Here is an 18,027-nt window from a genome sequence, read left to right as displayed (position 1 = left end):
ATAAGGCTTTACCTAGATGAATATAAAAATGGACTGGAAGTATGGACTGTTATTTGCTTTTCTTTGTATCCCCAATTCTTAGCCCAGTGCGTAGTAGGCATTTAATAAATGTTTACTGACTGACTGTTTCTGACAAACCTTCCTAGCTCTACAATTTCATAAAAATTTAAATGTTGGGGCAGCTAGGTGGTACAATGGATAGAGCACCAGCCCTGGAGTTGGGAGGACCTGAGTTCAAATCTGACCTCAGATACTTGGCACTAGCTGTGTGACCCTGGACAAGTCACTTAACCCCAATTGCCCCGCCAAAAAAAAAAATGTTGTCTTTGCCTATATATATATATACCAATCACTAGACTTAATTCTTTAAAAATAGTTAAAGAAGAGAAAATCAATGGCTAGCCCATGTGCTCCATTGTCATATGTGCAAAACGTGTACAGGATGTGTTTCCTGGCACAATGGGTGGACCCTTCATGGTGAATCACAGGCCATGATGGGCAGGTGTGGGTGGGTTGATATCTTCTTTATTTGAGGGAGTCCCCACATTGGTAAGGGCATGGATCTACGAAAGCCTCCAAAAATGGACATACTGTGTAGATATCTAGGAATAAGTTGGCCAAAAAAAACCCCTCTTATGTTCAATATACAGTGGTTTAAACTGTCTTTCTTCCATATACCCCTATGGTATCTGGCCTTCTTCTAATAAAAGTCACCAAATTACAGCAGGTAGCAGCGCATCACTACTCACTTGTTGTTACTGTTCAGTCATTCACTCGTGTCTGACTCTTTGTGGCCCCATCTGGGGCTTTCTTGGCAAGGAGACCGGAGCGGTTTGCCATTTGCTTCTCTAGCTCATTTTGCAGATGAGGAAACTGAGGCAAACAGGGGTAAGTGACTTGCCCAGGGTCACACAGCTAGTGAGTGTCTGAGGTCAGACTTAACTCATGAAGAGGAGTCTTTCTGATTCCAAGCTCAGTGCTCTATCCACTAGGCCACCTTGTTGCCAACGCTGATTATACAGAAGTAATTAGATCAAGGCACAGTACCCCCATTCACTGAACTATAGATTTTTGTCTACTCCTAGGATTTTAATGTTTATTATTCCATTTTCCTTTGATAGCAAATTGAAAAACAATTGTTCGAAAGTAAGAGGGCTTTAATAGTTTCAAACTGCATTGAGATACTTGGAACACTCTGTTGGACATTGTGGTGAAATGCAACAGATGACCAACATGGACAATGGTTTCCCAGACTCTGATCTTGGAATCTACAGGCTTGTAATTAGAGGATAATCAGGAGCAGTTCTGGGGGGAGGGGGCAGAAACAGAATTCATTTTATAATGTAAAGTCGAGCATTAATGAAAGCATGATTTGGCTTTTTCAGGGACCGGGTTTTCATGGGGGAAAGCTTTGTTTTATGGCCACATTTATTATAAGCTGGATAGCTTCAACACTTTGTGAAAAGAAACAAGATTTGTGAAGATAATACTAATATTTCACTGCACATATGAAAAAATAAAGTATGAGTATGATGAACTTGGGATCCAATAATTTAGGAGCCTTAGTGAAAATCAAGCTAAGATCAGTGACCCAAAGCCCTCTGTGGTTAACTTTCATTTTCCTTTAGGGATCAATTTCCAATCCTAGCACATTTCTATATTGGGCCACATGGTTTAAGGTAAAAAAACAAATGCCTGACATGCCCATGACTTGCAGCATAGCGATTGTGAGGTTATCCACAAAGGAACTCATAAAAATGTGTTTGAAATATTGCACGTATTCTGCACGAAGAGCACACTAAATCATACATCAGCATATTTGAGAGAAGAAGCATTTGTCTTTGCAATATTAAGCCAAAATGAAAAATCAATGTCCAATGACCCCTATGCAGGTGGAAGAATTGAAAGGTGAAATCACTTAGCAAATGTTAAGCCTACTTTTATGACTCAAGATACAGGATAGTGACTAGATATGTGATATCACACATAGGAAACTCCCAGTGAGGAAAGCCCTTTTCCCAGCACTTTCTCTGTAAGTCTGTCTTAGAGAGTTTCTTAGAGAACTAAGAGGTTAAGTGACTCGCCCAGGGTCACATGGCTTGAGTCTTTGTGACTTTGAAGACAGCCCTCTATCCACCCCCTCCCCACTGCCTCTCACTTTATGACCCAGAGTTAGGAAATTCCAATTCCAATTCAAAGCAAGCCAAAATCAGTAGACTAGGGGCATGTGATAGAGATAGTTTAGGTAGTCAAACATTTTGTAAGCAAAGCATTGGACAAATGGTATTCCTGTTACTTGTGTTATTCTTGTGGGCAAGATGGAGAAATGTTAAAGTCAATAATAGTTCAGCTAAGTGGGTTCAGAACTGGTTAAATGGCCAGACCTATAGACAAATCATTAATGGTCCAATCTCAACTTGAAAGATCAGTATTGTAGCTTCTTGGAAATCTGTGCTTCGCCTCATACCCTTCAATATTTTCATCTGTGACTTGGATAAAGGCACGCATGGCGTGTTTATCACATTTCCAGGCGACACAAAATTAGAAGGAATATAAGGATCAGGGTCCAAAAAGATCCCAATGAGCTAGAGAATTGAACTAGATCTAAAAGATCAGATTTTGTAGGGATAACTATGTAGCATGTCTTACCTTTGGGGGTCTTTTAAATCAATTTCACAAATACAAGATGGCAGACATGTAGCCAGACACTAGTTTGTTTAAACAGACTTCAAGTCTCTAAGGTGCTGAAAGTTCGATATGGTGAGGACTCCATGAAATCTTTGTATCCCTAGTACTTATCATAGCACCTTGCATATAGTAGACAATAAATGCTTGTTGCATTGAGTTCCAACTTATTTGCTACGTATTTCTTGGTGCTGTGGAGTATTTAAATATCTAATGTAATGGCTAATGCTTTAAAGACAGGATTTTTTTATTCCAGATTGGGTAGAAAGAAGTTAGAAAAATTGGGGTATTTTGAGCGAATTGGTCAATCAGCTGGCAAGTCAGTCTATGCTTAGTAAACAGGTGTGTTTTAAAGATATGCACAGAATTTTTAGGCAAGAGATCAGAACTACAAAATGTAAAGTGGTGACCTCACTGCAGAAATTAAATAATGGAGGCACAGTACAACCCGGTATGTTGTTCTTTAAAATAACTATGGTAATCCTTAGAGAAAATTAGATCCTGCTTTGTAAATGAGGTGACTGTGACCTCACAAGGGAATTATTTTCTTATAAGAACAAAATATGTCATTGACATATTTTAAGAATGGCCGTACCACACACATCTGGACAACTTAATTGCAAAGGAAACATGGAAAAGTGACTGGAAAAACATTTCAAGTCATGCCTCACTTTTGCCCTTTACAAATTATTTAAAATTAATCCTGCAGACACAAAGATCTTGGCTCCTACCAAATATGTTCAGATCAATACTGGTGTTAGGTCCTCAGGCTAAACTCCAGTTCCTCTGAATAAAAGCTAGCATTTCCTCTCCAGGCTTTGTTCTTTCTCAAACTTCTTTCTCTCATTATCTGTTTCTTCATTCCTTTCTCATTTCATGCCTGAATTCTTGCTTTCCCTGCAACAGTCCGAGGCCTCCATACTCCAGCTCTTTGTTAAGTCTCCATTATCTTGTCTCAGGCCTCTTATTCTGGGTGTTCCCAGCTTGGGGACACTATATCTTTGTCCACATCATGTCTCTCTCATTTCCCTGAGCAATGTCTTATCAGGCTTCCCTTTGAAACTTTGTGACAAATACTCTTTGAATAAAACACTTTAGTCTGCACTGGTGAAAGACCTGCTATGCTTAATTGTCTACATATTACTCAGAATGAGGACTAGAATCAGTCATGATTTCAAAAGCTCTCATATCCAGGCTCTTTATATTTTGCATATCTTCGGGACCGGTCTGGGATGATAGAGTTAATAAGAGCACCATTGTATTAGGAGGAATAAGATGCAGTTCAGAAATTAAAACTATGTCTAGAAAGCAGAGTGATTGCATTCCTCCAAATGAAATGGGTGTCTAGTCCACATTTGTGCATATGTGTTTCCAAGTCAGAATTGAAAATCTCAGCACATAAAGCTGCTTTGATGTTTGCCTAACACCAATGGTAACCTACATCACAAGGTCTTAACAGTAATGGGATTTTGAACCTGAAAGGGCTTTTAATGGAAAATTCTAAATGAGGAGATTGCTCAATGTAGAAACTCCATACCCATATTCATTCAGGAGGCTTGAGGCAGTTATTCCGTGTAAGCGGATGGAGAGAACACCAAAACAGGAACACAAACAGCCCTTACCCTCAAGTAGCTTACATTTTGCTGAAGGAAACAACACACACACACACACACACACACACAAATATAAAATGTATTCAAAGAATTACCCCTCATCAGGTAGGCTTGTATTACTGTCACCTCTTCAATCATGGTGGCAAGTAAAAGAACCATATATCTCAGAAATTGCCCTGACCTGTCCATTCCTCCTCAGCCGGATTCAGACTAAGCAAGCAACAAACATTAATTAAGTAATCACTATTTGTCAGAGATTGTGCGGGCCCCATAGATAGGCAAAAATGAAATAGTGCCTGCCCTCAAGAAGTTTACATTCTATTAGGAGATACAACATACACACATCTGAGTGTATCCAAAAGGAATATAAGGTAATAGGGGAGGGCAGGGAGACATTTGCTGTTCAGGAGATTGAGGTTGGCTTCATGGTGGAAGCTGCACTTGAAGCTCAGTTTTGAAGGAATCTAGAAATTCTAAGAATTCTATAGCCATAGTCAGCTAGAATTTATTTAACACGTGCTATGTGTCAGACAACTTTGTTAAGAAAGTGCTAAAGATACAAAGAAGAGCAAAAGACAGTCCCTCCTCTAAAGACTATATTCCCTACAGTCTACCGGGGGAAACAACTTGCAAACAACTATGTACAAAGAAAAGAGATAAAGATAGATGGATAGGTAGATGATAGATATAGATACACACACATACATATATGTGTATATATGTATACATATACATACATACATATACATGTGTGTATGTATATATAGTCTCAGAAGGAAGGCAGTACAATTAAGGGGGATCTGAAAAGGCATCTTCTAGATGGCAGGTTATCAGCCAATATTTGAAGGAAGCCAGGGGAGCTAGAAGGTAGAGGTGAGGAGGCAGACTATTCTGGGCATAGGAGATAGCCAGTGAAAATGCCTGGCATTGGGAGATAGAGAGTCTTATTCAAGGAACAGCAAGGAGGCCAGTATCACTGGACCAAAGACCATTTGGGTGGTGATGGGGGGTGGGGGTGGCAGAAAGGGAATATGGATTAAGAAGACTAGAAAAATAGAAGAGAGCAGGCTATGGAGAGCTTTCAAAGCCAAACAGAAGATTTTATATTTGAACTGGGAGATAATGTGGAGCCACTGGAGTTTATTGAGTGGAGGTGAGGTGGAGTAAAGACAAGGTCAGACCTGAGCTTTGGGGGTATCTTTAAGGAAAAGCTTTAAGGTTAGTGGGAGAAGGACTATATTTGAGGCAGGGAGATGCACTAAAAGGCTACTATAATAGTTCTCCAACCAGCCCCCACTTAATGACCTCCAGTGATAAAGAAGACATTACCTTATAGGACAAGCTATTCTACTTTTGGATAGCTCCAATTTTTACAAAACTTGTCCTTATATTGGGCCTATATCAGGCTCTACAACTCCTACTCATTGCTTTTAGTTCTGCCCTATGAGAGGCCAAAAGAACAGATATAATCCCCCTTCTACATAAGAGACTTTCAAATACTTGAAGACAGCTCTCATGATTGTTTTCTCCCTCCCCCAAGTCTTCTCTCTCCAAGCTAAAGCTATCTAAGACCTTCTACTGATTCAGTTTCCTCACCATCCTTGTCACTTTCTCTGGAATGTACTTTAGATTATCAAAGTGCTCCCCAAAAGGTGGTATCTAGGACTGAACATAATATTCAGAATATGGTCTAAATTGTGATCCCATCTGGGGTCATGACCTGTAGTTTAAGAAGCGCTGAAAGGGTGCTTCAGTGGGAAAAGTTTCAGAAGCCCTGGTCTAAAGCAGAATAGAATGGGACTGTCACCTTCCTTGCTTTGGACATTGTGCTTTGGTTAATGCTCCCTAGTAAGCAGAGTGTATTCCGGAAGGGAGGGACATCTTGTGCAAAGGTACGGAGATGGGAGATAGAGTGTTATGTGTGAGGAACAGCAAAGAAACTGAATTGAGAATTAGTGAGGATGCAGATTGTATAAAGTGGAGTAACAGTTAATAAGGCTGGAAAAATAGATTGGGGGCAGAATGTGAAGAGCTTTTAATGCACACGCACAGACACACACACACACACACGCGCACATTCATTTCTAAAAGTAATAGGGAGCTACTGGAGTTTATTGAGTAAAGGAGTTACATAGTCAGTAGGAGTGCTTTAGGAGTATCACTTTGTGGCTCTGTGGAGGATGAATTAAAGAAAAAAGAGACTGAAGGTAGGGAGGCCAATTAGAAGTCTCTTAGAATGGACCAGGTGAGAGGTGATGAGAATCTAAGCTGGGGGCAGGGGATTGACCATATGAATGAAGAACAGAGTACTGATATGAGAGATGCTATAGAGCTAGAAATATATAAGATTTGGCAACTGATTGCATGTAAGGGTGAGGGGGACTGGCATGAGTGACTGGCATACAGTAGGAGCTTAATAAATGACTGATTAAACAGAAAGATAATCGTACCCTAATAGAAATGGAAAGTTCAGAAAAGGGGTGAAGTGTGAGGAAAAGCTAATGAGCTCTGTTTTGGACATGTTGAGTTTGAAATACTTGTGAGATGTCCATTTCAGCATCCTTCTCACCCCAGAAGATCCCTCCACCCACTCAATCTCCTCCAACTGGGGAATTTTCCCTAGACCCTCCACTTTGAGGAAGTTCCCAAAGTCAGTCATGCCAATTCCTAATTCCTCTCTTTACTCCACTCCTAAGTCTCTGGACTTCATCATGCACCTCTTTCTTCCCTCCTCCACCACTTTTCATCTCCTTTTTTGTGTTCTCATCCCCTGTTAGAAAGTAAGCTTGTTGAAGCCAAGGCCTGTCTTTCTTTTTGCTTCCATTTATATTCTCAGAGCCTAGCACAGTGCTTGGCACAAAGTACTTAATAGTTTGTTGTCTCACTGAACAGCTAGAATTAGAAACGTAGGTTAGCATCTGGCATGGAAGAAGGGGTGCTATATTTAAGTCATAAAATCATAGCTTTAAAGTTACAAAGGACCTTAGAGGTGATCAAATTCAACACTTCCAGTTTACAATTGAGGGACCTGTAGCCCATAGAGATTAAGGGACTTGTACTAGGTCACACAGATAGTAACTGACCAAAGCAGGATTTGAACCCAGGTCCTCTGACAAGAAGAGCCAGGCTCAAATCCTACCTCAGGTACTCATTAGCTGTGTCACCAGGGACAAGTCACTTAAACTTCCTCAGCTTCAGTTTCCTCATGTGTAAGATGGGGCAAATAACACCTATACCTGACTGAAGTGTCTACTTTACTTCTTGTTGGGAGGTTCAAAATCATGTAGAGGTCTATATTTTGCAACTATCATTCTCTTCCAACCACATGCCACTATACCCCAAAAGCAGAGAGCCCTAGAGCTTTGAACCTCCTAAACATCACATGCTATTTATCTGACTGAGTCAGACGACTTTCCTTCCTCTCTTAAGAAATTCTGAAACAAGTAAAATCTGACACTTGCACAACTAGTGACTAGTACAATGACTTCTTGTTTCTCTAACTGGCTGCAAAAGAGAGGGATTCGGTTTCCACAAGGACTTTGGTGCCCAGAGAAATGCCAGTAGAAAGAATGACAGGCAAATTAGATCTATCTTTGAGTCTGTACCCCAGCAACAGGAAACCGAGGACTGCTAATGGGTATGACTTTAAAAAGAAGATTGGTTTGGGGAAATCGGCCCTCTTTTCCAGCTTTCTAAAAGGTTTGGGGGGGTGGGGAGAGAAGAGATTAAGGTTCCTAAGCATTTAAATTAAGCCTACTTTAGGTCATTTTTTTCCTACCATTAGGTTTTCATTTGGCCTAAAAATTCCAAATAATAATTGGTCCAGAAACCAAATACAGTTCATTTTTTAGTGGAAAATGATAAAAGTTGAACATGAGATAGTATCTTCATATAGAGTGAGGCCCTGTTGTTGTAATCCTCATGTGGAAGGAGAAAGATAACACATAACACCCCTGCTGTGTTTGAGGGAAAGAGTAGCCCTATATCCTTTAGCCTGAACGATAATTGAATTAGTGAACTCTGAAAAATGTGCCAAAGCTTTCATTTTTAACATAAGTCAGTCATACATTAGGGAGGCCACATGATATAGTGGATAGAGGGCTAGACACATTCAGGAAGGACTAAATTCACATCCTTCCTTTGATAATTATTGCTGCGGAATCCTGGGTCAATCTTTGACCTAGCACCACAAAGTAAAAGTTGACAATAATAAAAGTCCCTTGAGGAGGAGTACTTCTTCGTACACGTTATGTATTTTGTATGTGTGTGTGTGTGTGTGTGTGTGTGTGTGTGTGTGTGTCTGTGTCTGTGTCTGTGTGTGTGAGTGAGTTGTTGCTGCTGTTGTGTTCTTCAGTAAAATGAAAGCATCCTGAGGGCAAGGACTGTCTTCATTTCTCTTATGGAATGCCTATCGCCTAGCCTAAGGTCAGGTTCAACCCAAGCCCATTGAGTGAATAAATATTATATAAAAAAGGCATTTCTACATTAAGCAAAGGATTCCATTTTTCCCCCATTTAAGTAACCAGTTTCCTTACTGCAAAGTCATCTCCTCACATAAAAGACCACTCAGAATTACAATGTAACTATGTGTGGCAAATCAAATCAGAGTTGAATGTATTTTCTTCAGTAGATTCATTGTACAGCCCAGGGGAGGGGGTGTACTTTGTGATACCCAACTGATTGTTGCTGAAAATGCTGACTTACTGACCATTTAGAGTCTCATTCCCAAGCTGTGATTAGGTCACAGATCATGGGCAGGCATCTTCTTTAAAATCCATTACTAATGGCACAATATCAGTAACTTGGACTTACGGTGCATAGAACAGTTTTGAGAAGGCTTTTAACTCTTTTCTAAGTCAGTGTTTTCCCATCTGAAAGAATGGCAAACTGAAATCAGAGTTAATTGATGCCCAGAAAATTAGCTGCCTCTCTAGGCCTTGAACCCCAAACTCATAATTCTCTGTTATCATTTGAGACCAATACTATTTTAGGGCTGTAAAACAGCAATGCCAATGAAGGATTTTCAATGCTTTCTTATAATCATGTCTGGATTGTGGAGTTTGGGGGAGAAACTTAATTGGTTTCATAATTTATGGGGCGACTCTCCAAATCTGTTTCATTGAGTTTCAGGTTCACTGTACAGTGCTAAGACATTTGATTTCCTGCCAAAATAAATAAAGGGAAATGAATGTCTTGATAATCTATTTTGTTTCCACCTTTCCCAGTTGTAAATCAAGATGGCCAACCTCTCATGGAAGGAAAACTGAAAGAGAAGCAAGTTCGATGGAAGTTCATTAAAAGATGGAAAACCCGTTATTTTACCCTGGCTGGTAATCAGCTTCTGTTTAGGAAAAGCAAGTCGGTAAGTGTCTAAGCCTTCCACTATTTCTGCATGCTTGTACTGACACTCTTCATACCACTGGCCAGCAGGGCATTTTGTCTTGTGCAGAATCAAAAGCGGCGCATGGCTTTTCCCTGTTCAACGGTTTAGTAACGTTCTTTTAATCATATATGCCTCTCTGGGACATTGGTGGGTGAGTGGACTGACTTCCTTCTGTCCTGATTAAGTCAACAAACATTTCTTAAGCTCCTACTGTATGTCAAGCGCTCCTATAGTCTATCTCATAGACTTAAGGAGTCATGATTTGGGGTAGGGTGGGTACCCCCCACCAAGGATCCCAATTCCTTTTCACCTAAGTAGATGGATGGCCTTTGAGAACTTCTGTGGCTAAGGAATATTCACCACTTTGTGGCCAACCTCTTTGCCTCAGTTCATTCAACTGTAAAATGAGAAAAATAATAGCACTTACCTAAAGTATTTCATGTCTAAATAATCACAAATTCTGAATTTGAATAGATTAGATTAATATACCTCAGCCTTTTAAAGGGATAACCTTTTCCCTTTAGCCTTCCCTTGGCCTTTTAAAGGGAAAAGGTTATCCGGGAGGCTTGGTCTGAATTCTTCAACCTCCAGCCTCCTGCATCAGAAACTTTTCACGAGATTATATTTGAGTCCCTATTCTTATGTTCTGAAAGTCCCTTTTAGAGAGGAGCTCTGATGGCACTTTTGTCTTTAGACTTGGTCTTTGGAGTGATCTTAGAAACTTTGATGCAACATCTTCTTAATGGGACCTATCTATTCGCTGAAACATTCTAAAAAGGCTTCTGAAATAGTCGTCAGAGAAATATGAAGTGTCCAGAAAAACATGGGAGGAAGGAAATGGGCATTTCTAAAACCCTACTATGCGCCAGCCATTCTGCTAAGCACTTTAAAAATATTATCTCATTTGATCCTCACAGCTATGGGAGCAAGGTACAATTGTTATCTCCATTTCACAGATAAAAGAAATGAAACAGACATAAGTTAAATGACTTGTCCAGGGTCACAGAGCTAGTGAGTATGTGAGGTCGATTTTGAACTCCCGTCTTTCTAAATCAAAATCTGGCATTCTGTGCACTGTGGTGCCCCCTAGTGGCCTCTAAGCACGAAAGGACTTTTATGAATTGATGGTAAAGCAAGCAAAACGAGGAATACAATATACCAATGACGGCATCAATGTAAATGGACAGAATAATAATGATACTTGCAATAAAAACTCTCAGCCCTGCATAATTATAATGACCAAACTTTGCCCCAGAAAAAACATGAAAAACTGCACCTCCCTCCCTTCTTTGCTGAGGTGGGAAACATTCTCTCTGCAGTTAGGCTCCCTGGACGTGCTGGGTAGTTTTGTGGTAATGCTGGTTGTTTTTTTCTTCTTTAATTCTTTCAGAAATGGGATGTCTTGGAGCAGGGAAAGGGAAGGGGAGCGCCACAGACCTAGTTGAGAAAATATAAAAACAAAAGATGTTAGTAAAAAAAAACTTTATAAGATGGCCATCTGAGAATTAAAACTAAGTCAAAAGCTATGCATCTATAAAGACTAATCATTGCTTTGAAAAAGAGACAGGGAAATTCATTTCACTCCTTTCCTTGGAGCAGCAGGGGCTATAGATGCAGAATGTTGCATATGTTTCCAGATAGGTTGTGCTTAATTGTGGCTTTCTTTTTCTTTTCTTACCAGAAAACCAAAAATTGGGGGGAAAGGAGTTGGGGGGCAGTGAGTGAGGTAACAGAGCTTCAGTGTATTCAGAAATGGCTGTGATATAAAAGTAAAAGGAATCAGTAAAATTTCGTTTTTAAAAAATAAAAAGGCCATATGAAATCTTTGTTTAATTGAAGGAATCACTCAAGAGGTTGTGATTCATTATAGTCCTTAAGGAAAAACAAATTCAGTTCATAAAAGTAATCTTTCTAATCTCTAACAAAGTCTAGAAAGACCCTTTTTAAAAAAATCTTCAATCACTCTTTTATGGATAATATTTTATAATTGGCTAATTAATGTTAAGCCTTATAAAATAATGGTTTGGCATTGTAATAATCTAATAGAACATAGGGCTGATATTTTAGAAAATAATATTGGGTTACATAAGAACCCCAGCAAAATACTTTTACTCTCAAGTGGCCTGCTAATCTACCAACAATCAGCAAACCCACTCTAGTTTTATTAGCAATATGAAAGACCCTCATCTATGATGGGGGAAGCATGTTCAGTCTGACAGAAAGCTGAAACGGGGGGGGGGGGGCCCAAAATGCCAAAGTGAATAGCTCTCAACCGTGTGATTCATTGATTCTGATTAACTCTTTCTCTAAAAACTAAAGCAAGAATTCAGACTAAAGCAAAATCATGTTGTCTCTCTTTTCCCCTTTCTCCCTTCTTTTCTCTTTGATTTTTTCTTACACTTTCTCTCTGTATTAGCAAAAAATAAAACAACAAATCAAAATCAGAGAGTGTTTTCAAAGAAATGCAGTTGTGCCGCTTTTAGGTACATAATGAGACTGGAGCATTAATAAAGTATTGCCTAGTAGAGATACTTAAAGGGACTACTTTAATGAACAGATGGGAATACACTTATTGATATATGCATTGTTTAGATTGAAATAGATGGTGCTAAAGTCCTTCGAGTCTTAAAAAGTTTCTTCTTGAAAATTCTCTCCATTTATGTTAATATTTTCTTGCAGAAGGTGCAAAAGAAAACTTCAGCCTAGCCTCATTTAGTTTATGACACATCCTCAAGTTATAGAATCTGGAATACTGACATTTTATTGTACTGACATTTTATTGTACTGAGTTACATTGATGACATTTGACAATTAATATAAAATATTAGAGGCAGCACAGTGTAGTAGATAGAGAATTGGCCTTGAAGCCAGGACAAACCTGGGTTTGAATCCTGCCTCTGACACATAGTGGTTGTTTGACCTTGGGCAAGTCACTTAATGTCTGTGGCTCCTGGATAACTCTCTACAACTAAGTTGTAGAAAAGAGCCCCATCTACACAGATAAAGGGCATCTCCTTGGCCAACATCACAAGTCCAGTCCTTATCTTTACTAATGTCATATAGAAGTTAGCAGAAGACAGACTATTCCTTCCCTCTGTTCCTCAAAGTCCCCCATCCACTAGCTTTATAAATGCTCCCCTGCCCCATCCGTGCCCTATTATTATAAAGAGTTAAGACCCAAGAATCAGGGAGCTGATGTAAAAGCTTTTCTCCCAATGGTATCATAAAATAATTGTCAAAAGGTTGTTTATTTTATATGGGATGCATATTTTATATATATAGATTATATTTATATAGGAAATGTACCCTTTAGGGTAGCAATATGAATATCTCCATATCCATATTGACCTCCTTACCCTGATAGGACACTGTGATGGGACTCAGTGTAGCATAGAGGAAAGAGATATGGATTTGGAGTCAGAGGATCTGGATTTGAATCCCAGCTCTGCCACTGATAGCTGTGTGACCTTGGGCCTCAGATTTCCCCCTCTATTGGACTAGAGTTGGACTACATGCCCTCCAAGGGCCCTTGTAGCAGGAAAGCTGTGATCTCATACCACCAACCTTTCCCCTTAATGATGACAACCTTGGGGAAAAAGGGATATGCTAGAGTATCTGCACTTTCTCAAAAATTCACCCACACCCTGGAATCTCTGTTTACCTTAGGAACCGTCTCACTTTCTTCCCTCCGGTCTATTTCAGAAAGATGATTCGGATGACTGTCCCATTGAATTGAGCAAAGTCCAGAGTGTCAAAATTGTGGCCAAGAGACGCAGGGACCGGAGTCTTCCCCGGGCCTTCGAGATTTTTACTGACAGTAAGACCTACGTCTTCAAGGCCAAAGACGAGAAGAATGCTGAGGAGTGGCTTCAGTGCATTAACGTGGCAGTGGCTCAGGCCAAAGAAAGGGAGAGCAGAGAAGCCACCACCTACCTGTAGCCAACATTGCATGGGACCGCTCATCACATCTTCTTCCAAACAACCTGAAAGAGACAGCCTCACCCATTCTTGCGGTTCATTGCTAAATACTGGAGGGGCTGTAGTTTATAAGAAGCAGGTCCCCCAGTGGATGGGCTGGAATCTTTGACCAAGGCTGTTTAGTGACCACAAGGGAAAGGAAGGTTTTGAAATAAACTCTTGGTGGGTATGGGGGCATGAAATGGCAGTGATGAGTGATCCAAGGACCTTTTGGACAATGTTGAAGTCTTAAGAAAATATGCCTAAAATGGACTTCAGTTCATTATCATCTATTCAATTCAGTAAACACATATTAAGTACCTACAACATGCAAGGCACTGTTCTACACCCTGAGGATGATAAGAATGAAAAACAACTCAACCTGTGTCCTCAAATTTATAGTCTATGCGGGGATGGCATGGGGTGGGGGAGGGCGTGCAACATGGACATGGATATAAGTAAAACTCAGCTGGAATCCTTGCTGCCCTTCAGAGCTTAGCTTAAGTGCCACCTCCCATGAGAAGTTCTTTTCTGGTCTCTCCAGTCGTTAAGTGTGCTCCTCAGTGCCCCCTCCCTGAAATTATTTTGTCTTTACTTAGTTATTAGTCTACACAGTTTATATTTACTTATCTATCTACATGGTGGTTTCCCTCCCCCATTAGAAGGTCATTTCCTTGAGGACAGAGATTATTTGGGTTTTGTCTTTGTATTCACAGTGCCTAGCATAGCACTGGCATGTGAAGGGCATTTAATAAATGTTTTTGAATAGAGCTCTGGACTATACAACGTATATTTGTGTGTGTGTGTGTGTGTGTGTGTGTGTGTGTGTGTGTGTGTGTGTGTGTACACAAAGTAGACTCTAACAGGAGCAAAGGAAAGCTCTAACCATACTGCTCAAGGAAAATTTGAAAGAGGGAGAGCTTGCTTTCAGACGGACATTACTTAATTAGCTCTAGTTTATAGCTCCCCTATCACAGGAAAGAACTAAAGCCACCTTCTCATTATCGACCATTCAAGAAAAGGGGCTTGAGTAATGGAATTAGTGGAGGCTAGAGGAAAAGCCATCGCTCAGAATGTTATTTCTGAGCTTATTGATGCTCCTTCTCCATTCACCATTGTGGCTAATGCAGTGTTTAACAGTCATCGCTCTAAAGCAGTTATATAACTAAACATTCATCCTTCAGACACTTTCTCCAGTTGCTTTAAGTTTATACAATAGAGGCAATAGTTTATAGGGCTGAACCTATTTTCTTGCTAAAGCAGCAATTGGACTCAATAAGGTCTGACCAAGTCACCCCTGTTCGACAAATTCAGTGGCTCCCAATTTCGATTAAAAACAAATACAAAATCCTCTGTTTAGATTTTTAAGTCTCTTCCAGCCTTTTCAGGTTTCTGACACTTTATTTCTCTCCATGTCCACAATGATCCAGTGACTCTGGCCCTATGATTCCTTGCACAGGACACATCATCTTTTGACTCTATTCATTTCCAGTTACCATTCCCCAAGCCTGGAATCTTTGCTTCCTCACCTCTACCTCCTCAGTTCTCCAGATTCCTTTAAGACTCAGATCAAACCCCACCTTCTGCATATGGCCTTTCCCAGTCTAGTTCCTTACCTTTAATATCACCTTCCATTTACGTTGTATGTACTATTTTTATCATTTCATCTCCTCTCATAGAATGTGAGCTAATCAAGGGCAGGGACTGTTTTTGCCTTTCTTTATATCCCAGTGCCTGAAATGTAAGTACTTAATCAATTCTTGTTGACTGTCTATCCCACAGTATGTGCAAGGCATAGAGGGCACAAGAAAGTATACCCATAGTAATATCAATGGTCTCCATTCTCCATAGAGTTGCTATCTCATTAAAAATGTCCAGTTTTGAGGAATCCTTTACTTGCCTGCCTTTATCATCTTCTCTGGCCATGAAACTGCAGAAACCTGAGTCAATACCTATGCATTTTTAAGACAATTTACGGTTTCTGTATTTTAAAGACTCCTTCCCTGAAAAGCAAAGACCTTTGGGGTTCTATTTGGAAATCTATGAAATTAACCAAGCTAGTCCTAATCTCCAAAAGCACATGCCTGGATGTTGGAACTGGTTAGCAAAACCAGTGTCATAACAAATATTAAGATGGTATTAAGTGACATTGCATGCATTATTTATTATTACAGTGCCAACAGAATGCTTAGACCTTGACAAGGCAGAAAAACAGCAATGAAATGAAATCCTAGCAGTTTACACACACACACACACACACACACACACACACACACACACACTGGTCTTATCAATTGAGAGAAAGAATCTTTTCTGTGACTTCTTACCAAGGATCTGTGATTTCATTACCTGGCTGCCTCTATATTTGAGGCCAACACTAATCTCCTTGCCTTTAAACTAGATCTAGTGAGGAGTACATGGACAAAGTCTAAGTGAGTGAGAGTTCTGGTTTCACTCTGAGAGACGGCATTTCCAAGCATTAGCTGGCTCCCCAGGCTCCAGAATTAAACTGTGAATCTCCAAATCATCAGCTCTCCTGGGGTGTTTATTACTGGAATTCCTACTGCTGTGGCTGGCCAGGCTCAACTTGAGATCAGTCTATGTCCCAAGAGGAGGTTGCCATTCTTGATCCCGATCTGGGCAGAGACTGCTTTTGTAAACGTTTCTGAACCTTAAAACAAAATGTTGGTTTGAATTAAGTTAAAACAGAGATTCAAATGGTTCCCATTTTTATTCTCATTTTGAATTTTTTTTTTATCACAGAAAGCCTGGGGCAACGTGCTCTATGTAAGAGAGGATCTGAGCGCCAACTCCCTTCAAAGCTAGATTCCAGCGTCAGATCCATGACGCCCTTCCTGTTCCTCCCCTATCATTTCCCCTACTGCTCCCCAAAGTTACCTTGTGTTCCCTTATCTGTGTGTACCTATTGTGTCCTCCCCCTTGATAGAATTTAAGCTTTTTGATGGTCAGAATTATTGAAGACAGTGCTTTCCACTGCATCCCCAAATGACTTTGTAATTCCTTATCTGTGTACATATTGCCCACTTGAATATTGTTACTGTGAGAATATCATTGAGTATACTTATGTTCAATGCAGGCTTTCCCTAGAGGGGAAGACAATAGCAGGTTCCACAGATGGAGACAGAAGGGAAGACACATGGGGAATACTAGATTAAGCTGATTTTCTATGTGCAAGGCCCTACAATGTAACAAGTAACTCATTACCAATGCCCTGAGCTTTCAGGGACCAAGGTCAGCCTTCGAAATCTCTCACTGTTACTCTTTTAACTCCTGCCCCTTCTCCTGGCTCTCCCCTAGGAATGACAGAATTGGAGACATCACTAAAGAAAAAAGAGCCCCAGCTTCCTATTCAAGCACGTAGGGCAACATAACATCAATGATAGGATAGATTTCGTTGTTCCTGGCAGTAAAAGCAAAGGAATCATGCTAGAATCCATAATTAGTCAAATTAACTCTCCATTAGTGAGCTTTCCCTATTCAGGGGTCTATTTAGTTGTTTCAAAAGTATAGCACCTCCCTGAGTGTGAGGACTCCTTTTTAGAGGAAAAAAAATTGAAGTCTGTAAAACAGGGGTTCTTAACCTGGGGTTTCTGAACTAAGTTTTGGGTTGTTTGTTTTTCATATTCTAACAGCCATATTTTCATGTAATTGGTTTCCCTTTTAATCCTATGAATTACATTTTATGCATTGTAAAACATTCTGAGATGGGGTCCATAGACTCCACCATCTTTCCAAAAAGAAGTATAATGAACCTTGCTCTAGAGAATCAAACCCCTCCTCCAGACCTTCACAGTCTACATGGCTCACAGCAGACTCTGAAGGGCTAGGTCTCCACTCTTCTCACTTTTCCATAATTATTCCTTCTATGGGCAGAATTATGTGGCCAAACTGAGAAACACCAGCATATTTCTTTGCTAATCCTCATCTTAAACCCCTCCATTGATTACCATAGCCTCCCTTTCCTAGTGGAGAAGCATGAGTGCCTTTTTGATACCTGTCTCCCTTCCTTCCTATGCTTCGCTTTATGCTGCTAAAAACAAACAAAGAAGCAAACGGGAAATCATCATACCATTTGCTCAAACATTTTCCACAGCGCTAGACCCTGCCTAGACAAAAATGCCTAGATCTGGCCATTCCTAAAAGGTATGAGGCAAGTCAAATCTATGTTTGATATGCCCATCATCTCCAATGGAAAACAACATGCCAAGAAAAGTGTGCCCAAGTCTTTGTTATACTGAGTAGACCATGTTAGAGAATGGCTTTGGACCTGGGCAAAATGTTTCTTCTGTGTTCTTCCATTCTCCTCTTCCTTCTTGTGTTCCTCTGTTCCCACTGGGTACCCCCAAGTCCCAAGGGGTCCAATTCTAT

General features: G+C 40.2%; 1 protein-coding gene and 1 long non-coding RNA gene across 7 annotated transcripts in view; one reads left to right on the top strand and one right to left on the bottom strand.

Moving 5' to 3' along the window:
• Positions 1–14,408, top strand: part of VEPH1 (ventricular zone expressed PH domain containing 1) — a 209,542-nt gene extending 195,134 nt beyond the window's left edge. For all 4 annotated transcript variants that reach the window (XM_020988883.2, XM_020988884.2, XM_078147637.1 and 1 more), the window contains exons 13-14: positions 9,524–9,660; positions 13,384–14,408. In XM_020988883.2, coding sequence (XP_020844542.1) covers positions 9,524–9,660; positions 13,384–13,620 — 374 coding nt within the window. In that variant the 3' untranslated portion in view covers positions 13,621–14,408. The remainder of the gene's footprint in view (positions 1–9,523; positions 9,661–13,383) is intronic.
• Positions 1–18,027, bottom strand: part of LOC110210098 (uncharacterized) — a 43,499-nt gene that overhangs the window by 8,296 nt on the left and 17,176 nt on the right. For all 3 annotated transcript variants that reach the window (XR_013483420.1, XR_002325016.2, XR_013483419.1), the window contains one exon: positions 10,958–11,118. This is a non-coding gene — a long non-coding RNA (uncharacterized LOC110210098). The remainder of the gene's footprint in view (positions 1–10,957; positions 11,119–18,027) is intronic.

Source organism: Phascolarctos cinereus, unplaced genomic scaffold (genome assembly GCF_003287225.1).
Source record: "Phascolarctos cinereus isolate Bilbo 61053 unplaced genomic scaffold, phaCin_HiC Scaffold_7;HRSCAF=346, whole genome shotgun sequence".
Lineage (NCBI taxonomy): Eukaryota > Metazoa > Chordata > Mammalia > Diprotodontia > Phascolarctidae > Phascolarctos > Phascolarctos cinereus.
This window is presented reverse-complemented; position numbering and strand designations above follow the sequence as displayed.